A 23,694-nucleotide genomic window follows, 5' to 3' on the forward strand; every position below is an offset into this window, starting at 1 on the left:
GTTATTTAGCCCCCTTGGTGACCAGCTGGGCTGATATGGTTGGTACCAGTGGATGATCTTTATCCAGATCATTTGGGTATCATCCGAGCTTTCTGCTGCAAAAAGAAAGAATCCTCTGTCTGTTATATTTGTTATTTTAGATCAGCTTAAACATGCTAACAACCGTGGGCTGTCCATTTCCAGGGTTAACTTGGGTCATTGTGGAACGGCTCCCATAGTTAATAGCAACGAGTTTGTTCCCTCAAAGTTTTTTTTTTTTCCTCAGACAGCCATGTTTTCACATCTGCTGCTAGATCTACTCGCCCAATGTGGCGTTTTACTGAGTTGAAGCATTGTTTTATGTGCATCTGATGAGTTCCCCTCAGTTCTGAACTCTATATTTTCAACGTCTGACCTTTTTTTCCGTTGTTTTGGACGGCAGGTCACGGTGACAGCAACAGCCGAAACATTCCTACCCTGGTTAAAGACATCAGCAACGTCGGAGAGGTGTCGTGCGGTAGCTCCCACACTATTGCACTGTCAAAGGACGGACGCACCGTGTGGTCCTTCGGGGGAGGGGACAACGGTGAGTGTTTCACATCACAGTCTCTTCTATAAATGATGTATTTCTAAAGTTTGTCTGCTCATAATATTTGCAGTTTTCTCTGACTTTATATTTAAACGTGCTTATTTAGAATTAAACAGTCTAAAGAAAACCTGTGTGTCGCCCTGCAGGAAAACTAGGACATGGTGATACCAATCGAGTTTACAAGCCAAAAGTAGTGGAGGCCCTGCAGGGGATGTTCATCAGGAAAGTGTGTGCAGGAAGCCAGTCGTCTCTCGCCTTAACCTCCACCGGACAGGTAGGACGCCGTCCCTGCATCGCCAAACCCAGACGGAGTCAAAGCCGTGATATAAAAGTGGAGTTAGTCATGGCGCTTTTCCACTAGTACCAGCTCGGCTCGGCTCGACTCGGCTCGGTCTTTTTGGTTTTCCACTAGGCATAGTACCTGGTACCCAGTACTATTTTAGTACCTCCTCGGCCAGGTTCCAAGCGAGCTGAGTCGAGCTGACAATGTGACGTCACCAGACTGCAGGCCACTGATTGGCGTCACTGGATGAGTCATGAGAGCGACTCGTTCACAAGAATCAAACCCTCCGTTTTTAAAACCTGGAAACAGACCAGGTGTTTTTATTATCTCTATGAACGAGGTGAACGGATCCACACAAACCAAACGCTCCAGGTCCTCAGGTGTGTTTGTGTTTGTGCCGTATACAAATTACGCCACTGGAGTTTCGGGCCACCTTGTTATGACGACCCCCCCACTTTGAGGTGGTACGCTACTGTAATGGAAAACCAACCAAACCGAGTCGAGTCGAGGCGAGTGGAGCTAAAACTGTGTGATGGAAAAGCGCCATTAGTTGTCTCAGAGGATGATTTCATGCAGCTGGTTGGACAGTGACGGTGAAATGATTTTAATTCTTTATTTTCAGACAGCGATATGTGGCACAATACATCAGGATAATTTCCACAGATTGTTTCTACATTTATATACAAAGAGGTGATTTATGCACATTAGAGCAATAAAAAGGATCATCAGAGGGATACCGGGGGGAGACGGAGGGAAACAAAGTGCAAAATAAATAAAACTCACTATAAATAAATAGAAAATAAAACCAAACTAAAAAAGAATAAGACTTCTAGAATAAAACTCGCAGTGCAAGAACTGAATAAAGTATTTGATTTAACGAAAGGCAGCAGCAAACAGAAAGGTCTCCCCTTCTAGATGACTTCTTCTCTTCTCTTCTTCTCTCCTCTTCTTTCATGGCCTTTTTCCTGAAATATACAGACTCACTGTTTCCTCATCAGGGAGAAAAGACCAAAATAAGATAGAAATAAGAAATAATCAGCGCTGCTGTGGCTCCTTTAAAAACATTTACTGACAAAAGGCCTTAAAACGTATGAAGTAGTCTTAGATTCTGTTTGGGAACTTCTTAAATATTTAAAATCTACTCCACATTTCATCTCTTCAGAGTTGGATTTGAGTGCCTCTGTTGTCCTGCTGTGGTTTGGCTCACAGTAATGTCTGTTGATGACAGTTCTAGATTATTATTATTAACTCAACCAGTATTTGTGCGACTGCATTTCTACATTAGATTGTAAATTTTGGGGCCTTAAGTTCAGTTAAACTGTTGTCTTACACCCCTGATCATCTGTTAACGTTGAATCCTGTCCTGTTTTCAGGTGTACGCTTGGGGCTGTGGTGCTTGTCTGGGCTGTGGCTCTTCTGAGGCCACAGCACTCAGACCCAAACTGATCGAGGAGCTGGCTACCACCAGGGTGGTGGACATCTCCATAGGGGACAGTCACTGCCTGGCCTTGTCGCATGGTAGTCGTCTCCTCCTTTGCTTCCTTCCACTCTGTCTTTTTCTGTAGCTATAAACATTCGTTAGCTATAAACAGCTGGTACTGAGGCGGAAACACATGTGCATGCTGTCAGGGATCAATGCTCACTGTTACAGTACGGGTCTAATCCACTGCCCCCCCCCCCCCCCCTCACCTCCTCTTCACAGTCTGTCTGCTCTGTCAGATTTTGTGTTTGCTAAACACAACTGTCGCAAGTGGCATGATGGAATGGCAAATACAGAGACCAAATTTGTTTAAGATAATACTTAACTGAAGCTTGATCAGATCAGCGCTGTTCGAATTCTCCCTCATTAGCAGCAACAGTAGTCTTATCAATGTCACGTGCAGTGGGAGGGGCGGTTTACAGCCGGCCCGTTATTAGTGCAAAACTCACACAAAGTGATGCAGGACAAGGGTTTTGATTGGTAGTAATGGCCGCCACTCGCTGTACATTATCCTGCTTATTATTATTCCAAGACTTCCTACTGAAGAAATTAACAATTTTACACAAAATTCTGACTTCAAATTGATTTTCTTGCTTCCACTATCAGAACTGTGACCATAGCAACAGTCTGCTACACAGAAATAACAGACCGTAGGGTGCCATAATTGACCAATCGGAGTAGAGCATTCAGCCATGCTGTGTAATCAATAAGGGATAATGTACACTGAGCTCGTCATTAATTAATGAAAAACGAGCTCAAACAAGGTCTCGAATCAACCTCGAAGGGTTTGTTTTGCAGTAATGGCCGCCACTCGCTGTACATTATCCCACTTATTATTATTACACAGACTTCAAAACAATTTTATTGATTTAAAAGTAATGTTATTGCTTCTAATTTCAGAACTGCGTCCATCTCAAAGGTCTGTTAACACAGCCATAACTGACCAATCAAAAGCAAGCATTCAGCAGTGCTGTGTAATCAATAATAATAATGTACTCTGAGCTGCTCATTATTGTGAAATGAACCCAAACTAGGTGATGCAGGACTCGACTAAACCTGAAAGGGTTCCTTTTGGCCGCTGTTTGCTGTATTTTATCCAGCTTATTATTATTATTACATGGTTTCGTACTAAAGAAATAAATAATTTGAGATAAAATGTTAATTTAAAAATGATTTTATTGCATCTGTTTATCCGAGCATGTGTCCAACGCTACACAGACAGGAGAATATTGTTATTAACAAATCAGAATTAGAGTGTAATAACCCTTTATAACTGTTCCTAGATAATGAAGTTTACGCATGGGGCAACAACTCCATGGGCCAGTGTGGCCAGGGCAACTCCACAGGGCCAATCACCAAACCCAAGAAGGTCGTCGGCCTGGACGGAGTCGCCATCCAGCAGATCTCAGCCGGCACTTCCCACAGCCTGGCGTGGACGGCCCTGCCCAGAGACAGGTCAGCTTCCGTCGCACCGAACACACCGTCTGTGGTGAAGGAAGCGTTGAGCGCAGCCCGGGGGTTTATGGGAGGCGCTCACGGAAGGGGTGAGGGAGGGTGAAGGATCGCTGTGCTCAGTAGGGTTTGCATAACGCAGGTCAAAGGTCAGTAACGTGTGCAGCAGTTTTTTTTTCTCTCCTGTCCGGGTTGCACAGTAACTTTAGAAGACTGTCAGGCTCATACTAACTACAGAGAAGCTACCAGTGGTGCTTATATATCCAGTTACGCTGTCTGTCAGGTTAGATTTAGAGAGAACCATGCAGTTTGTTTTTAGATGAACGTGGGGTGTTGTGTTTCCAGTTTACCCATGGACATCGTAAAGGGTGCGGCAGTGTGACAGGATATGTATACTATACATATATATACATATTTTATTAATTAAAACCATCCCAACTTATTTACAGTTAAAGATAGAACACCACTTTATGAATATCACTATTTTTTCAAACCTGGGACTTATTTGTACATATTTTGGTGTCTACACTACAAAACATTTAGGAATTGGTCCAGTAGTTCGTTTCAGCTGCAGCTGTGAACCTACCTCATCAAATTAAATCCACTAAAAGTACTTCTTTTCTCCACTGACAGGCTCAGATTGTTATTCTAAGTGTGTGACAGCATCATGGAAAGGATCCCTACAGAGAGAGACCTGGAAGATCCTTTTGGTTTAACCACAAACAGCCGTTATATCGCTCTCTGCACACACACCAGACTACATTCACAAAAACAGTGATTTTACCTCCAGGAACATAGGAGTTGCTGGGCGACCGCTGCCTTGATCTGTTAGTTTGTTTGTGTCATTGTGTGTTACACAAATATGGTTTTGGATCCGAAATACCACTTTAAAATGCCAAAGTCATACAATAACACAAACATTGAGACAGTGGTAGACCAGCAACCCCTGTGTAAAATGACTGTTTTTGTCAATGGAGTCTGGTGTGCTTGAATAGAGCGATTTAACGTCTCTTGGTGGTTAAACAAAAAAGGATCTTCCAGGTCTCTCTCTGTGGGGATCCTTTACATAATGCTGTCAGACACTTAGAAAGAAGCAGAGGATTTAATCAGCATTTGTACATTTGTTAAACCAGGAACAGTCGTTATATCGCTCTCTTCAAACACACCAGACTCCATTCACTAAAACGGTGATTTTACCTTGCAGACAAATACTGGAATTATCCTTTAAGGTGAAATATTTTGAACAGAAAGCCTGCGTTACAAACTGGAGGAGTCACTGGAGGGAACTCCAGAAGTGGGCATTTGGCAGACAAAGGAAGGCTAATCATTGACTGTTGAGTTGCATTATGGGAATTGTAGGATGCAGCATTGATCATTCTGTTTTTAAGCTGTTTGAGTCCTTTAGTCTTACGACATGTGTTACATTAAATCACTGGAGAGCTGCTTTATGGGCCAAATCGTCAGTTTAGTTGACATGAGCATGTGCAGACATGAGGGGAAGGGATCAGTCTGCATTTTTGTGTCGGTGCAAATGTGCTAAATTCTGACAGTTTGAAGTGTTTTTCTAAAGAAACGTGTTCCAGCAGCGACGCCGGTGGTGGGAATGTTTTCTTCAGTCACCCGTCTGCCTACATAATGCTCACGTAACATAATATATCATATCATATTCACTTTGTCTCTCTAGGCAAGTGGTGGCGTGGCACAGGCCCTACTGCGTCGACCTTGAAGAAAGCACGTTCTCCCACTTGCGCTCCTTCCTTGAGCGCTACTGCGACGGCATCAACAGCGAAGTTCCTCCTCTCCCTTTCCCCTCCTCCCGGTAAGTACAGGCAGCCTGCCGGCCACCATCACTGCTAATCACGGCTACGTGAAACACAACGATTTACAGAATCACGCCTGTGTCCTTCTGGCACTGGAACATTACTTTTATTTCCGTTTTCTCATGCTACAAATATATATATATATATATATATATGTAACTGCAAGGTCATGCATTTGCAGGGAGCATCATAACTTCCTCAAGCTGTGCCTTCGGCTTTTGTCCAACCATCTGGCTCTGGCTCTGGCTGGGGGCGTGGCCACCAGTATCCTCGGCCGGCAGGCCAGGCCCCTGAGGAACCTGCTCTTCAGACTGATGGACTCGTCCGTGCCGGATGAGATTCAAGAGGTGAGAAAGTGAACTTCACTGTTGATGATGGGTAGCGTACAGACAGTAGGACCATAACAGATGAAGATGGTGCACTATAGAATATAAAACCAGAAAACTGTGAGATTTTATGCCTCTTTGATGCATGTCATCTCCCTCTCTCTCTCTCCTATCAAATACAAAAGAAATGCCCAGAAAATAACCTTAAAAAATATTAAAGATTAGGTTCTCTAGCTAAAGGAGTCTTTCAGAGAGATTCACTTTAAATGGCTAACAAAAGTCATCAGCGGCTCATTGTTTGAGTTAACTATTAATTATTTAGTCTAAAAGTGTCAGAAAATGGTCAAATATATCCACTGCAGTTTCCTTAAGTCCAAAGTGACGTCAATTCCATTTTATAAAACAGTAAAACCACTAAATGCTCACACTTGAGAAGCTTTGAGGTCGTCTTAGAAATATAAATAGTCTAAAAATAAGATGCAGAATTTCATCAGATGAGAAATGTTGCTTTACATGTGAGTCAGTGATCAATACATTCCGAATAAACACCATGTGAACCGCTGCGTGACTGTGAACGTGCCCGAGCATGTTCGCCGGCGTTGCCATGGATACACGCACAAGATGCGGTGGCTCATTTAGCAGAGTGATCTGCAAAAATCAATTCAAAGCGTCTAAATACAGAAAAACTCCAGTTGGAATCATCACTGTTGCTCATAAAATGATTCAAACAAATAAATGATCAGAACAGATGCAGATCAGTTAACCTATCAATCAGTACCAGTTGGTTGTGGAGCTGTACTGAATATTCTTGTGATGCCTTTATTTCATGTCGCCTCGAAACATTATATTTATAATTAGCACAGAGGAAATGAAGGCAGTCATTTGCTTAAAATGTCAACGTGTGTGTGTGTGTGTGTGTGTGTGTGTGTGTGTGTGTGTGTGTGTGTGTGTGTGTGTGTGTGTGTGTGTGTGTGTGTGTGTGTGTGTGTGTGTGTGTGTGTGTGTGTGTGTGTGTGTGTGTGTGTGTGTGTGTGTGTGCCATCAGGCGGTGATTGAGACTCTGTCTGTGGGGGCGACCATGCTGCTGCCTCCACTGAGAGAGAGGATGGAGCTCCTTCACTCCTTGCTGCCTCAGGGCCCCGACAGATGGGAGAGTCTCTCCAAAGGACAGGTACCCTTCGCCGCCCTCCTGCCTCCTGAAGCCTGTATTTAAAATCAGCTCTGCTCAACATTTTTAGCTCATGAACCTGCAACAACGGGCCCATAATGACCGTAATGTGTCAGTGGAGGCACAAGATGAACGGTTTCCATTTCAGGATGTTTGCTGCTGATCAGTGTTGAAAATGGAGCATAGCTTTAAAACTAGCTTTGTCATATCCCATTAATCTCATTGATTAACCATTAAAATTAGCTCACACCCACCAGGTTAAAAGCTGCTGATATAAATCAGTGTACTGAAGGAGTCTGTACATTCAAGGGGAATGCTTAAATGTTTAAATGACTGGTAGGAACAGAAAGTTTTGGAAACGGGGGAGCTCAAATTATCAACATACGAACAAACAGCATAGAGAACCCGCTCAGTTTTCAAAATAAAAGCCCTCATGCAGACTGTCAGTGGTATATTCCAGCAGCACATCAGTATTATTCTCTAAGGGGGGGGGCACCAGGCCAGATGTCAGCCGCTTTTTTTGGGGTTTTTAACACCATGACGACCAGAGGTTCATCTGGGATGTGGAGAAACACTCTGACTGTGACTTTAGCTGCAGCACAACAAAGCAGGAAATACATCCAAGAAACACATTTAAAGCAGCAGAAGAAGAAGAAACGCAGCCTGTTTGATCCTGTTAGAAATGACTCAACAACAGCTCAGCAGCCTCATCGAAGTGTGTGTGTGTGTGTGTGTGTGTGTGTGTGTGTCCGTCCCACAGAGGATGCAGCTGGACATCATCCTGACCAGCCTCCAGGACCACACCCACGTGGCCTCGCTCCTGGGCTACAGCTCTCCTGCTGACGGCCCCGAGGTGCTTTCTTCTGGCCCGGGCTTTACCGCCTCCCCAGACCCAACATACGGCACCACGGCAGGCCACCCCGATACCCACCTGGCTGAGATCCTCATGAAGACGCTGCTGAGGAACCTGGGCTTTTATACGGTAGAGCTCCATCAGAGTGTGCTCGTATTGATCTCGATCGTTAACGGATTGACAAAGGGGAGATATTATGTAGGAAGGACGTCATTAGTGAATCCAGCTCCGTTGTCACTTTCTACCGCAGTCGCATATAATCCTTTATTATTATCACCTGCTGCCTTTTTCCCGGCACAGCAGCCGCTCGTTCCCGTGCCTCGTTCTCTGAAGACGGTGTTTTATTGATTGTAACACACACACACACACACACACACACACAGGCTGTCATCAAGTGTGTGTGTGATTATGTAGGCCTGAGCAGTGAATGGTGATGAGACTGCAGGGCCTTCTGCATTTGAATCACTTATTTTGGGTTCTTTGGCTCTCTCGCTATGTTTTCTCTTCTTTTACTGCGTTCTTTATCTGTGGAGCTCTGTTTTCTGGTTCGGGGGAAAAATCACAAGTGGAAAAACGACACAAATAAACGGATTAAATGGCCTTTGCAAGAATCCAGATCGATGAGCTCATAAGGAAAGTCCAGTGTAATTTCCAGCCTCTATATTTAGCTCATGCTCGTTATTTTTAGTAGAACATGCAACATTCCTCTTGTGTTAGTAGAACCTTTTAATGGAAAGGTAATGTGTTGTGCAAAGTGATTCCAAGTTGAATCTAAAAATAAGCATTTTTAGCACAAACCAGATTCAGTGGAAAGAAAACCGATGCTTTTTTGTGTGGCTGATTTGAAAAGTGTGCTCATATTTCTGGATCCATTTAATAGCTCCTCTGTAATTTTCACCTCAGACAACAGTAAGCTGTTTGCTCTCGCTATGAAAACCTCCCTTTCTCTTTGGCCGGACAGTTCTACTCATTTCACCTGCACGTGTCGGTTAATAATTAACTTTGAAGATACCTCTTATACCTGCAGTGTCTTTGAACCCATAGTTGTTCACATCTGGTGTGTGTGTGTGTGTGTTGTGCAGGATCAGGCCTTCGGTGAGCTGGAGAAGAACAGCGATAAGCTGCAGCAGGGCACGTCCTCCTCTGACAGCAGCCAACCCGCCCACCTCCACCAGCTCCTGTGCTCCCTGCAGAAGCAACTGTTAGCATACTGCCACATTAACTCTGTCACTGAGGTACGGACACGCAGCTCTCCCCGTGTCTGTTGACGTACGGCCTGTTCAAACACACTCACTGTCTCGCCTCCATACATTAAGAGTTTCACCACCGGGAACATGGCGTTCACACAGTCAAACAGTCTTCTTGGTCCAGTGCCATTAGGACATCATTGTGTGACTAATGCCTTCTTGTGCCACTGGTGGGATCTCAGGATTATGTTACCGTTTGGACTACACACAGATACAGTATGCACCAAGCAGACGCCCCATAATGTGAATAATCTGAAGAAGTTATTCACTTTCTATTGCACATCTAATTTCACAATTGTTAATGAGGTGTAAAATTACATTAAATCTCATTACATTGAATGTTTTAAGTACATTGAATATCTTGAGAGAGAGCGTGATGCATGAAGCGAAGTCTTATTTGCACATCTTTGCCTTTGAGTTTATTCTCGACAAGCTGGATTTCAGTGCACATTTGAATTTCACAGTTTCCTAAGGATGTATTTTCGGGACGTTCCCAATGTTAATTACATGTTATCGTCTCTGACAGTAATCAACAATCTTAGAGGCTGATTTTGGTATTTTTGAACGTGGGTTAGATCGCTTCAGCTGTAATCCTTTTGGGGCAACTGTGTCTGATCACAGTAGGTCCACTAAAAGTGCTTGTTTGATCCACCAACAGGCTCAGATTGTTGTTGTTAAGTGTGTGGCAGCATCATGGAAAGGATCCCTACAGAGAGAGACCTGGAAGATCCTTTTGGTTTAACCACAAACAGCCGTTATATCGCTCTCTGCACACACACCAGACTCCATTCACTAAAACAGGGATTTTAGCTCACAGGACACAGGAGTTGCTGGTGTAGTTGTTATGAGTTTTGTGTTTCAACAGCTTAGTTTGGATTTGAACTAACACTCTAACACACAACAAGTCACACAATAATACAGTCAAACTAACTGATCGAGTCAGCTGTACAACAGCAACACCAGAATTTTGTGTGGTAAAATTACACTTTTTTTAATGGAGTCTGGTGGCTTTGAAGAGAGTAATAGGATGGCTGTTTGTGGTTAAACCAAAAGGATCTTCCAGGTCTATCACTGTAGGGATCCTTTCCATAATGCTGTCAGACGCTTAGAATAACACTCTGAGCCTGTCTGTGGCTAAAACAAGCAGTGGACCTACTTTGATCAGGCATAGTTGTCCCGAAGTTCTACATTGCAGTCAGTGTAGCACATTTTGTGGCTGCTGGCTGAGGCGATCAACTGAACCAAATAAATCCAATAGTTTTTGCACCTTGCAGTAATCTAGACACCAAAATATTTAAAAGAATAGCGTCCAGGTTAAATAATACAGATGTAGCTCATTAAGGTCAGTTGTTGGTGAAAAGCTTAAGATATTAAGATCATCTTGTTTTTCTGCAGAACTCCAGCAGTGTGGCTCTACTTCACAAGCATCTGCAGCTGCTGCTGCCTCACGCCACGGACATTTTCTCCCGCTCAGCTGCTTTGATAAAAGAGAGCTCCTGGAATGGCAGCATACGAGAGAAGCTACAAGGTGAAGTGGATCAATTAATCTCTTGTGCAGCGAGGCTCAAGCGCCTCCTTGTCTCTCACTCTCTGGCTATCTTGACCTCTGCCTGTTGACACTGTTATCCTGTGCTTGTTTACACCCACCCTTTCATCAAAAAACATCACAAAACACTCACTATTTCTATATTAAATATTATTAATCATTCTTAGAATTGTAGCTTAACCTTGTTTTTTTTTTTTTTACATTTTTAGCTCAAAAGTTAGTCAAGTCAGTTAAAATTCCATAAAACAATAAAGAAATAGGTTATTTATTTTGATATTAAACTATAGGATTATTTATTCCCAGTTAACGGTAATGAAACAAGTAAAACTCTGAACACCGATCATCTCTCCATCATCTCCAGATGTGATCTACGTGTCAGCGGCAGGCAGCATGCTGTGCCAGATAATCAACTCCTTGCTGCTGCTTCCGGTGTCGGTGGCGAGGCCTCTGCTGAGCCACCTGCTGGACCTGCTGCCTCCCCTGGACCGCCTCAACAGACTGCTGCCTGCTGCGTCCCCCCTGGAGGACCAAGAGCTGCAGTGGCCTCTTCATGGTGAGAAGAAAAAAGCCTTTTGCAAACTTTTTTACATGCATTAAAACATCAAACATGAACTCTAGTTTATGGTTTAGTGCAGTTGCGTAGCTATTCTGTCAAAAACTCATGACCAGTAGTGCTCTCTTCAAATGCACCAGACTCCATTTACAAAAACAGTAATTTTACCTCACAGAATACCGGAGTTGCTGCTCTACTGCTGACTCTATCAGTTAGTTTAATTAAGATCCTATTTACTCCGAACTAACCCTTAACAACACTAAAATCACACAATAACACAAACAAACTAACTAACTAACTAGTTAAAAACAAACACAGTCCTGTGTTCTGTGAGGTAAAATTGCTGTTTTTTTTCATGGAGCCTGGTGGCTTTGAGGAGAGTGATATAACAGCTGAGTTTGGTTTTTCCACTGCTCTCATGTACTTAGACAGGAAAAGACAAACAAGGAAACAAGAACAAGAAAGCTGAACAAAGTAAACACACATTTGACTTGAGCACAAACATTTAACCTCTATGTACAATGTAAACAGACAGTAGTGTGATCATACAGAGTGCAAAGATGCTGGAATAAATACGGGATGACTGCACAGATTCCTTATATACATGAGATATCACATGATGTTGACGTATACAGGAGTGTATTTGCATTAAAGCCAGCTTCCTGTGTTTGTTGCTCTTAAGTTCAACATTTGTCAAGACTTAAGACTTTTTGGTTTATGAACGTTGCCAAGTGTGCTACGAATGTAATTTAGGACTCTTATTTTGTAGTTCTGTAGAGAATACCAGGCTGTATTTCTGTTGTGATCCCTGAGATCCCTGTTGTGGGTACCTTATTATCCCCCTTTTCTAACTTGTAACAGGTACCTCTGACTTTGCCGAACCCGCCTCGGGAATGTCCCTGCCACCGCCGGCGCTCTCCTGGGTGTGGCTCGTGGACCTGGAGAGGACGGTTGCCCTGCTGGTCGGCCGTTGCCTCGGCGGGATGCTGCAGGGAGCTCCCACCTCGCTGGAGGAACAGGACACTGCTTACTGGCTCAAAACGCCCCTCTTCAGCAACGGCTTGGAAATGGACATCCCGCAGCTAGGTGGGGAGTGGACAGACACAGATTCATGATTTGTGTGTTTTAAAGTGTTGATCACTGGTAATCAGATGAGCAGCTGAGTGTAGTTTTCCCTGCTGTTGAGATATTTTATAGTCTGTTGGATTGTCTCATCACAGTCTTATAACTCTGAAGAACCGACAGGTACAAGAGGTTTTGTAACTGGTCCAGTAGATCTCATCAGCCAGCAGTCGCCAACGGGCCGCAGTGGCTGTAATGTGATCCTGATCACAGTAGGTCCACTAAAAGTGCTTGTTTGATCCACTGACAGGCTCAGAGTGTTATTCTAAGTGTGTGACAGCATTATGGAAAGGATCCCTACAGAGAGAGACCTGGAAGATCCTTTTGGTTTAACCACAAACAGCCGTTATATCGCTCTCTGCACACACACCAGACTACATTCACAAAAACACTAATTCTACCTCTGGAGAACATGGGGGTTGCTGGGCTACCTCTAACTAGATTGGTCAGTTTTTTTTAATCTTGTGAGTTGTGGCTTTTAGTTTGCTTCCAACACAATATTTGTGTAACACACAGCAACACAAACAAACTAACTGATAGAGGCAGCAGTAGACTGTGTTCTGCAAGTAGAATTGCTGTTTTTGTCAATGGAGTCTGGTGTGTGTGCAGAGAGCGATATAACAGCTGTTTGTGGTTAAACCAAAAGGATCTTCCAGGTCTCTCTCTGTAGGGATCCTTTCCATAATGCTGTCACACACTTAGAATAACACTCTGAGCCTGTCAGTGGATCAAACAAGCTCTTTTAGTGGATGTAGTTGCAGATATGAGATGCTGCTGAGATGATCTACCCGACCCAGTTATCTGTTTAGGCTCCTGTTGTTTCCTCTGTGGCTTGTTGAGATGATGAATGTTTTGTCCCTCAGATACCTGCATCAGCTCGCTCCTAGAGGCAGCGCTGTCTGGGAATGAAGAGCAGAAGCCTTTTGACTGCACACTGCGTCCTGACTTGAGTGTTATGGTGGATTTGGCTCTGGGTTCCACTAAAGAACCTGCCAACAGCCTCTGGATCAACATGCAGGACTACGCCATCAGCAAAGGTCAATTCATTACAAACCAGGAGAGAATGAATTCTGTTGTATATGTGTGTGTGTGTGTGTGTATTAGCGGCACTAGTTTGTCGTGTACTGACCGCTCTGTGTTTTCTGTTGCAGACTGGGACAATGCGTCGCTCAGTAACGAGTCTCTTTTAGACACTGTGTCCAGATTTGTGTTGGCGGCCTTATTAAAGCACACGGGGCTGCTCGGCCAGGGCTGTGGAGAGGGCAGGTACTGTTAGATGACATGTCTGACACTGTGTTTATATCAGCAGCCTAAAGTAAACATCACATGTCATGAGGACATTTTTTGTTTTCCCATCAGGTACCAACCCTCTAAGTCCCTTGCAGAGGTCTATCGCAGCGTCTACAAGGTACGAAACCGTCTGCTGGCCTGTAAGAACATGGATTTCATCCAGACGAGGTCGTCTTCGCGTGAGAGGAGGGTGAGTAAACAACCTTCATATGTTGCTTTCAAATGTCAGCTATAAATATTCAGTAATCATCATTTGGTTAATCCGATGAAAGCCAAAGGCCAGATGTTGTTTGGATGCTCCTGTTTAAATCAATCTGAAATAAAAAAAAAAAAAAGAACAGCAATAGACAGATGATTCACTCTGTTTGCAGCAGAAAGCTCAGACCTCGGTCGTTACGCTGTGTGACGTGTTGCAAGTTGATGACGATGATTAAACTGCATTAGGAGCGGTGGAGCGGTGGAAGTCCAGGATGGAGGGAAAACTAGCAGAGCCATTTTCAAAGGGGTCTGTTGACCTCTGAGCTCCAGATCCTCAGTGTGTAGAGTAGAAAACTTAGTGGAGGTCAATAGTGTGTGTGTGTGTGTGTGTGCTAGTTAGTCAGTGTGTTAGTGTGTAGTGGAGGTCTATAGTGTGTGTGTGTGTGTGTGCTAGTTAGTCAGTGTGTTAGTGTGTAGTGGAGGTCTATAGTGTGTGTGTGCTAGTTAGTCACTGTGTTAGTGTGTAGTGGAGGTCTATAGTGTGTGTGTGCTAGTTAGTCACTGTGTTAGTGTGTAGTGGAGGTCTATAGTGTGTGTGTGCTAGTTAGTCACTGTGTTAGTGTGTAGTGGAGGTCTATAGTGTGTGTGTGCTAGTTAGTCACTGTGTTAGTGTGTAGTGGAGGTCTATGGAGGCCACAATGAGGACACTAAGCAGAAACACCAATGGAGGCTCTGAAATCTTTCTGTTCTATCAAATCTCCGTCGCTCAGAAACTAAAACCAGAAACAGATCAGATCTCTTCTGGAGGGTTCACAGATCTTTAGTTTCTGTTTCTACATCCACTGTTGTTCTGGATCAACATGTTCTCTGTCTTTATTTAGTCTCATCTGATGGAAAAACATGTGTGATTCCTGTATTTTTGGCCCAGTCTGAAGCCTTTTCTCACTGATTCTGCTTCATTGACTTCTGGAACCTTTTAGCTGAACAGATTTTAGGGACATGAAACATCTGAAGATCCTCCAAGAAATGACGTCAGTACCATCATAGGCACAGACGGACCATTTAAATGACTCTCAAACTGTTTTCCTTAAATTGGGCGCTTGACTTGGGTTTTAGCGCACGCTCACGGATGTCTTTTGTTTCCCCTGTGGTCAGATTTCAGACAATCAGGACTCCCTGGACATGGACCCTCAGGAGCACTCCTTCACACGCACCATCGACGAGGAGGCGGAGCTGGAGGAGAGAGCCGACCGCGAGAGGGAGGAGGGCCATCAGGAGCAAGACGACGAAGAGGAGGACAGGGAGCATGAAGTGATGACAGCTGGAAGTGAGTACACGTGCCTGCAGGTGTGCGTTAATATGCTTTCAGTGTGCTAAACATTAGCAACATTAAATATTATCATTCAATTCATATTTTTTTACTCTGCCTGCTTCCATTATTCATATTTCTGCTTTATTTGTAGATTTGGAAATGAACTCGCTTACTTCTAAAGCACAGCGATGAATACACTAAATAGAGTAGATGCATTCAGGGCTGCGCCGTATGGCAAAAAAAAAAAATTATAGTTCACTAATGATGAAGCCTGAAGAACCCAGAGTTTTTTTTATTATCAGTTAAACTTGAGAATATAGTTTATTAACATAAAAACAGAATAAGATCATGTAAACGTTTAAGTGTGAACTCTCTGCTCGCTTTTTCTGATGATGGAAAAGATTTGTTGTGTTTTCTCGTCTTGGTTACCGACCGTCAGCCTCTCCGATGCTTTGTGGTAGGAAGTGTCCTTGTACTTCAGAATCAGGATCAGATTTATTTAGATATATATGTAAAAACCATGACAGACGAAGTGAAGACTACTTTGACATGGAAGCCAAGACCTGCAGACTGAGCGGCTGTTATCACCTTTATTTGTTGATCATCGATCATCGATCATTATCCCAGACTGACGCTGTTTTATTGGCCCGATGCTTTTTGATGTGTTGCATTCGCATCAGCTTTGGTTATCAGCTCTGCACTCTAGTTAACCGTGAGTGTATTAAGTGGCTGCTGCTTGTCCTCTAACCCAGCAACCTGTGTGTGTGTGTGTGTGTGTGTGTGTGCGTCTGGATGTGCATCTTGCACAACACAGAAATCTTTCAATGTTTCCTCTCAGCGCGGGAGGTGGCTCGCAGCCGGGACAGAGAGCGGGCCAGCAGCAGCACCGGACTGGGCTCCAGCTCTGTTTCCAGGAGCGGTGGTGGTGGAGGAGGCGGCGGAGGAGGAGGAGGCGGAGGAGGTGGAGAGGAGGAGGCCATTCTGTCTCAGGAGGGGCGGAGGGGCAGCACGGGTCTCCCAGAGGGCCAGGACCTGTACACGGCAGCCTGTAACTCTGTGATCCACCGCTGTGCCCTGCTGCTGCTGGGGGTGAGCCCCGTGCTGGGGGAGCTGACCAAGCAGAACCAGGAGGAAGGACAGACCCAGTCGGCCACGGGAACACAGGACTGTCTGAGCTTCATGACCAGGTGAGAGCACTGGCTCCCCAGGTCCAGTCAGCAGGGAGGGGGGGGGCATCAATCATCACATAGTGGAGAGTTTCTTTACTTTATGTTTGTTTGATAAGGACCTTTAACACACTTCCAGCACAGAGCATGAAACTGATGTGAGTTCATAGTTGTTTCTAAAGTTTGGCTTTTACATCAGAGTGAAGTTAAAGTATACAGAATATATCATAAATGTCATGTGATACAAAATACACTCACACACACACACCAGTAATAACTCAGCTAAAACTGGGTGCAGCTCTGGTTTGCTCTTAGCAACACTTCACCTTTGTTGTGAAAGATTTTATATCTGGAAGTAATTTGATTTCAGATATGAAACGTAACGGTAATGTGTTCCAGAGTCGACAGCCCCTTATAGAGAAAGCTGATTGTCAGACTTGTCACCTTTTGGCAAAAATCACCAAATCAGGTCGCAGAAAAGCTCCTGTCGTCTCAGATATTGACGTACTGGTAAAAACATAGCAGTGGATACAGGCAGTGGGAAAAGGGGAAACAGAGACTCCTCCACTCAACGAGGGCGGCTTTAACCACGGTGCTTCCACGGTTCGTTCTGCTCGACCACACCAGGTCACTTGAGGAACACCAAGAGATCTGCTGCTGTATCTTGTTGGCTTGTTTTTTGGTGGTTTGTCATGAGCTTTGAAGGATTTGAAGGTTTGTCCAAATGTAGATCTACGATGTGATATTCATGATCTGAGTTCTGAGTCTTTTCCTGAGGCAGAGAAAAATATTAAAGGATAGTTTCACATGTAAAATTTAAAATTCTTCACATGAAAAATGGATCTTAATGCGTCTTATGAACACTGAAAAGGTTTTTCAAGTCACTGCAGTTGTTCCACATGTTGATTCTGGTCAGGAAGAGATCCACCAGAGATGAAGGACAAAATCCTCAGTTACTCCTCCTACTAATACTGTGCATAAATGCATGTTTGGGTTCAGCCTGAGGCTAATACGATGTGATCAGAGGGTGTTTTTTAAAGTCTTTTCAGCAGCCTTTTGTCTGCAGAGAGCTGCAGGGGAAGGAAAGTAACAGGAAGAAAGAGCTTGTTTCTGAAAAGACTGTAAATCTAGAAAACACCCACTGAATTTGTCCAAGTGCTGAAGCCTCATTTAGCATGTTAGCTCTGGACGATCATGTGTTAGACTGTGGATTTAGTCTCCTCACATCAGAATCACTGCTTTTCTTTTTGCATTTTTCATTAGTTTTTATTTCTATTTTGTTTTGTTTTCTGTTTTAATTTAGATTTAAAAGTTTTTCATAGCAGCTTTATTAGTTTTTGTTTAGTTTTTATTGTCTGAATAATTTTAGTTTAGTGTTTGTTTTAATTCAAATCAAGTCAGTCGTCTTATTGTCATATGATAGACAAGTTTCACCATACAATGAAATTCTTACTTGCAATGTTGTTTTAAAGACTGAAAAATAAAGAAATAGAAAAAGAAAAGGAGATAAATATCAACAATACTTTACAGAACACACAAAGTAAAGAGAATATATACAAACGGTAAACTAAATAGTTCAGGTCTTAAGAGCAGCAGGTCCTCTGGCCGCTCGCCATCATGGCAGCCGTGGTCGGACTGGTTGTGCGATGGCGCCGACAGCTGGCGTAAAACCGGCACAGCTAAAAACACTCACCAGACTTATGTGTGGTATTCTATCTGTGATTTTAGTTTTAGTTTTTACGAGCAAACAAAACAGTTTGAGTTTGTTAATGTTTTTATGTGAATCATTGTTTTAATTTTTATTTCACTTCAAGTGTTTTTTCACATCTAGTTTTCGTTCTTTCGTAACGACCTTGGTGTCGAGTCATTACGGCAGCACAAAACTTCTTCCTTTGTTCAAACTTTAAAGGCATAGTTGGTTCGAGACAAACCTGAAAGCGATCCTCTAATGGAAAAGTGAATTGGCCAGCAAGGAAAGTTTAATAGTCCAGTCCTCAGAAGGAGAAGCTTCTCCTCGTGTTTGTTAGTGTGAAGAAAATGAAAACTAAACTTTATTCTCTATTGATAAACAGTTATATGAGTTACTGAGCCACAGGCTGCAACAAGTCTCACCTGAACTGTATATTTATTCTCCACATTCCACATTGAACCGGATTGCTTCTGGTTACTGTTCTCCGGTGCTGAGCCTTTACTGTGAGGGGCCTCACTAAAGTCTGAGCCCCATATCTTACTTTATGTTTAGCACGGAGTGATTCAGGGGACTTTTATGTGTCGTCTTTGGGGGTAAAATCATTTCTGTATCTTGTTTCGCTCTGTTGCGTCAGTAAGGTGTTGTTATTGGTGTGACGAAGATGATTCACGACTTTCTGTGATGTTTTTTTTTTTTTTGTAGGAGCGAGAGCCTCAGTGCAGAGAGCCGTTCGGTGCAGAGCAGCCCGAGCTACAGGCTGATGAAGTCCAGGAGCGAGTCTGACCTGTCCCAGCCCGAGTCAGACGAAGAGGGTTACACTCTGGTAGAGCTCACACACACACACACACACACACACACATATATATAAATACTGTCATGTAGTTTATGTGTCGTGTTGGAGGCGAAGCTCCTTTCGTCGCCCAGCAATGAGAAACATCCTGGTAAAACACACGAGCATCAACACTGAATGTTGCACTGTAGAGCAGACGTGTCAAACTCAAGGCTACAGGATACAATTAGAGACGGGCCGCAAGATCATTTCATGTGACTATTAAGAACGGCCCGTCGGTAAACAGCACTCCCACCTCTCATACTACAAATCCCACAATGCCGCGCTAGTCAGGACCCCAATCAATACATCATCAGCGCTTTTATATTGACACTTAAACTAGCCCCCCCAAAATAAATGTCTAAAGGAAAAGTGGACTTTGAAAACAGAGACCTTCTCAGCAGAGTTTTACCTGTTGGTCGATATCGCAGGTGAACCTGTGTGTCTTTGTTTGTGGAGCTGATGTGGCCGTAATTAAAGAATATAAATATAAGACGACACCATGAGACAAAACATCTGGATAAGTACAAAAAAGAAAAAAATAATTAAAAAAAATTGTATTTATTTAATTGAGGAAAAGTTTTGGCTGTTTTAAATTCACATTTCTGATTAAAATATATATTATTATATTATATACTATAATAAAATACTCTTCACTAAACGTTGAGCCCTGCTCTGATTGAGTTTGACCCCCTGCTGTGGAGCGTTTAGCTGCTTGTGCCAGTCACATAACGTTAGTTGTTGTAGACTAGCAGGTTAGCTGCTAATAGTCATAATAATTAACTTTATTTATATACACATAGACAGACAGACATACATATAAAGCTATTTACTGTAGTGGGAGAAATGTGACGGAGACTTTGGGAAATATCAGTTTGTTTATTTTCTGCATCACATTTTCTTCTAAAAGAGGAAATCTGCAGCTTTCTTCCAAGGCTGGTTCAAACACAATAATTCGGTTAGTTGTCGTCACTGGATGTGTCCCAGTCTGTTGTAGCTGAAGTTTGAACCAAGAACACAAACTTTATTATGTCCTCCACGCCTTCTGTCTTTACCTTTCACAATAAAAGCACTGGACGTATATACTGCCTAACCAGGGGGACACGCTGCTTTTCCACTGTGATGATAAAAAACAATCCATCCCGTCACAGCTCTACTCTCACTGTCTATCTCCACACCATCAGGTTTAAAGCTACATCAGCCTCCATCTCTGTTTTCTCTTCCAGAGTGGGAGGAGAAACGTCGACCTGGACTTGGCGTTCTCTCACAAAAAGAGAGGTAAAGTTCCTCTGCAGAAAGATGTTGCTGTCTGATGTTGCGAGTGAGGATGAAACAGGTTTATTTTTCCCCCGTTGTCCTCAGTCATACGTTACTCTTGTCTCTCTGTCTTTTGGTTCCTGTGTGGATAGTTTATTTGCTTCTTTTGGGGCAGTTGAGCCCCAAACACAAGAGGAGCTCCAAGCAAGTAAACGATGGCATGTTTCTTCCTCTTGTTAGCTCACACCTCCATTCCTGCGATGCCCCTCCATTCACCTCTCATGACGAGGGCCTTGTTTTGAGCTTCGAGACGCTTCATATCCTATAACGCAAAGACAAATAAGGACATTAAGACCATGCAGACGTGCCGATTGTACAAATAACAGTTCATTCTTCCGCTCCGAATGTTCGTTCTTTGCACAATGACGGCGTATTTCCCCGTGAAGAACGTGAGCTTTTTACCAGTCGCGCTTTTAGTGAAATCATCGGTGCTGACTGGGGCCGACCTGAATGTTTCAAAGCTTCTGCTGTCGCCATGGTAATCGACGACGTCCAAACACACACACACGCTCACACACCAGTGCGGACATTTGGTCAATAAATGCGTCCCAGCTCGTGGTAGCAGGACGGAGCTATCGCCGAAGCGTAGCGCCCTCTCCCCACGTGCACCAGAGAGGAAGTGACTTAAGGTCGTATTAATGTCTTCCCGGTTACTTCAATGATTACCGGTGACGCCAGTGAACCTTTGAATATTCACGGTTCATCGTCACTGAAGCTTGCAAACACCCAAAATTGATATTCGGGACGGCCCTAGTGACACTAACGACTTTAATGCTCCCAGCTGTTATATGGAGACGCTAGCCCTGGTTACCATTTCACTTCTCAACCGCAGCATTTTGTTCCGGAGTGCGTTTAGAAATCCAGTGCGTCCATTATAGATGAGTTCATAATGGCTGATGAAGGCTTGTGCCCGCATGAGGATTCAGCATTTCTCCATCTGATAAACCTTTATAGAGCAATAATGCATCACACTGCATAGCTCTTAAGTGCTTAACAGCAACATGGTCCATCCATCAGAAGAGTTTTATTGCTCATTTATGGATCTGAAAGGCTCTTCTTTCTCTCCCCGTTTCCAGGCCTACTCCACAGCTCGCCGGACTCCCTGGCCGAGTCCTGGTTCCGGGCCAAACTGAGCCGCCAGCGGAGCTACAGCTCGGCCCACTCCTACGAGGAGTCGGACCTGGACCTGAGCCGCTCCCTGGGCATCCACGCTCTCATCGACAACATGGTCAGCTTCATCAGTGGGGACGTGGGCCTGGCTCCAGCCTTCAAGGAGCCGGAGGAAAGCATGTCCACCAGCCCACAGGCGACCATCCTGGCCATGGAGCAGCAGCAGAGCAGGGCTGAGGTGAGGGGCTCTCTCAGGACTGTTGTGGGTCTCTGGCTGCCTTGGTACCACAGATCACTTCTATCGCTATAAGACCTCAAGCAGGATTGTTGGGATCACATGTTGATCCTGGTCAGGAAGAGATCCACCAGAGATGAAGGACAAAATCCTCAGTTCTCATACTGTGCATAAATGCACGTTTAGGTTCAGCCTGAGGCTAATACGATGTGATCAGAGGGTGTTTTTTAAAGTCTTTTCAGCAGCCTTTTGTCTGCAGAGAGCTGCAGGGGAAGAAAAGTAACAGGAAGAGAGAGCTTGTTTCTGAAAAGACTGTAAATCTAGAAAACACCCACTGAATTTGTCCAACTTTTTATAGCATGTTTACTAGTTTTAGTTTAGTTTTTATTGTCTGAAAATGATTAATTTGGGAGCTAACGCTAACCCGGAGGTTTCACGTCTTACTGGCGGGTCAATCTCAAGATAAGAGATCAATGCGTATAAAAAAAAAAAAAAACCCTACTAACCAATCAGCTCTCCTTGAATTGATTACATCAGAGCCAGATCGATCCTGTTGGCATGTCTGGAGCTTTAGATAATCAGCTGCGCCTCGTGCGTAAATGCACCCAGCGTCTCCTTTGATTATCGTTCCTACTGAAAATATGTTTGTACATTAAAGTGAATGTAATTAATTAGAGGCGGAGAGTGCTAGTAACTTTTATTTCCCGTCTGCTGCTATCGAAGCCATTTTATTGTGCTTTTGTATTCTTGTATCATCCTGAAATCGAGAGCGTTAAACCTGGTAATCGTTGTGTTTATAAGATAAGTGAGACTAAGCCTGCTTACTGCTTTGAAGTGTGGTGTTATCTTTATTCTTCATTTGCACCCAAGTAGTTTCAGCTGAAAGAAGGAGGCTGAAAATAAGCAACACATTATTGTCACATCTACATCTGCCCTAATGATGCAGCAGTGATGGCTCCGCCGCCAGTAGACTCATCCGTGTTTGTGACTCGTCATGTGCTGCACACACTGCCCCCTTTTTCATGTGAACGAGCTCATAACGAAGATTTGAAACTTGACTCGCCGAGCTGATAACCAGCTTCATGTGTGGTTGTTTGCTCGGTGAAGCTCGGAATATGAAAAGATCACCTACATTTGCTAAACCTGCTTCATAGTATAGTTCCGTGAAGCCATTGTCATGTGAGTTGATGTTTTTTAGTTCACATAAAGAGTTGAGAATATTCTACGACCCTTGGTCCTGTAATAACCCTTTCAGACCAGTGAAGCATAAAGCAACAAGATATTATCTGTAAGAGCCAAAAGAGCTCAGTCCAAAAGCTACACTCTGTAACACTATCCGCTTGTGTTGTTTTTTTTTTTTTTGTCCAGCTGCGGTTGGAGGCGCTCCACCAGATTGTGGTGTTGATCTCTGGCATGGAGGAGAAGGGCAGCCAGCCCGGAAATGCCGATCGATCCAGCAGTGCCTTCCAGTCCTCCTCGCTGCTCACATCCGTCAGGCTGCAGTTCCTCGCAGGATGTTTCGGCCTCGGCACCGTCGGCACCGGAGGGCTGAAGAGAGAGAGCGTCCAGCTACATCACTATCAGGTACGAGGCCTCAGCAAGTACTTCCTGTATGGGTTCTGACTGATACATTTTCAGCCTGGTCCCACAGATTGTGTTTGAGTTACAAAAGTAGGATTTGTCAACGTTCAAAGCTCCTCCTCGGCTCAGCTGGCTGCGGTCCTAGATTCACTCTGGTTTTGGATCAAGCTTCGTCCGCTTGGCTTTTCACTTCGCATATTTTTGTTTTTTCGGCGCTCTGACCACCATTGTTGTATCCTCTTCTCAGATGTGTGTTAATGATCTGGCACCTGGTCGCTATTGGCTGGAGGCTGCACACACACTGCCCAAAGGCTCATAAATGATGAGAGAGAGTCTTTTTAACATACCAGTGCACACTTTCTTTTTTCAGGATGGTGTAAAAGCAGCCAAGAGGAGCATCCAGATGGAAATCCAGACAGCTGTTCATAAGATCTACCAGCAGCTGTCTGTCACACTGGAGAGGGCACTGCAGGCCAACAAGCACCACATAGGTACCAGAGACGCTGCTGCACACCCCCAATGTGATCTGTTGGGATAAAGTCTCAAAC

General features: G+C 44.0%; 1 protein-coding gene across 3 annotated transcripts in view; it reads left to right on the forward strand.

Annotated features, from left to right (window-relative positions):
• The window catches only part of herc1 (HECT and RLD domain containing E3 ubiquitin protein ligase family member 1), a 78,730-nt gene that overhangs the window by 9,050 nt on the left and 45,986 nt on the right, over positions 1-23,694 (forward strand). For all 3 annotated transcript variants that reach the window (XM_070830829.1, XM_070830844.1, XM_070830834.1), the window contains exons 7-28: positions 422-565; positions 715-842; positions 2,225-2,369; positions 3,615-3,786; positions 5,468-5,602; positions 5,785-5,950; positions 6,975-7,100; positions 7,858-8,079; positions 9,033-9,185; positions 10,593-10,725; positions 11,105-11,296; positions 12,158-12,382; positions 13,282-13,455; positions 13,570-13,684; positions 13,778-13,898; positions 15,062-15,233; positions 16,033-16,405; positions 18,777-18,897; positions 20,130-20,181; positions 21,297-21,568; positions 22,934-23,149; positions 23,517-23,637. In XM_070830829.1, coding sequence (XP_070686930.1) covers positions 422-565; positions 715-842; positions 2,225-2,369; positions 3,615-3,786; positions 5,468-5,602; positions 5,785-5,950; positions 6,975-7,100; positions 7,858-8,079; positions 9,033-9,185; positions 10,593-10,725; positions 11,105-11,296; positions 12,158-12,382; positions 13,282-13,455; positions 13,570-13,684; positions 13,778-13,898; positions 15,062-15,233; positions 16,033-16,405; positions 18,777-18,897; positions 20,130-20,181; positions 21,297-21,568; positions 22,934-23,149; positions 23,517-23,637 — 3,678 coding nt within the window. The remainder of the gene's footprint in view (positions 1-421; positions 566-714; positions 843-2,224; positions 2,370-3,614; positions 3,787-5,467; positions 5,603-5,784; positions 5,951-6,974; positions 7,101-7,857; positions 8,080-9,032; positions 9,186-10,592; positions 10,726-11,104; positions 11,297-12,157; positions 12,383-13,281; positions 13,456-13,569; positions 13,685-13,777; positions 13,899-15,061; positions 15,234-16,032; positions 16,406-18,776; positions 18,898-20,129; positions 20,182-21,296; positions 21,569-22,933; positions 23,150-23,516; positions 23,638-23,694) is intronic.

This window comes from Pempheris klunzingeri, chromosome 1 (assembly GCF_042242105.1).
Source record: "Pempheris klunzingeri isolate RE-2024b chromosome 1, fPemKlu1.hap1, whole genome shotgun sequence".
Classification (NCBI taxonomy): domain Eukaryota; kingdom Metazoa; phylum Chordata; class Actinopteri; order Acropomatiformes; family Pempheridae; genus Pempheris; species Pempheris klunzingeri.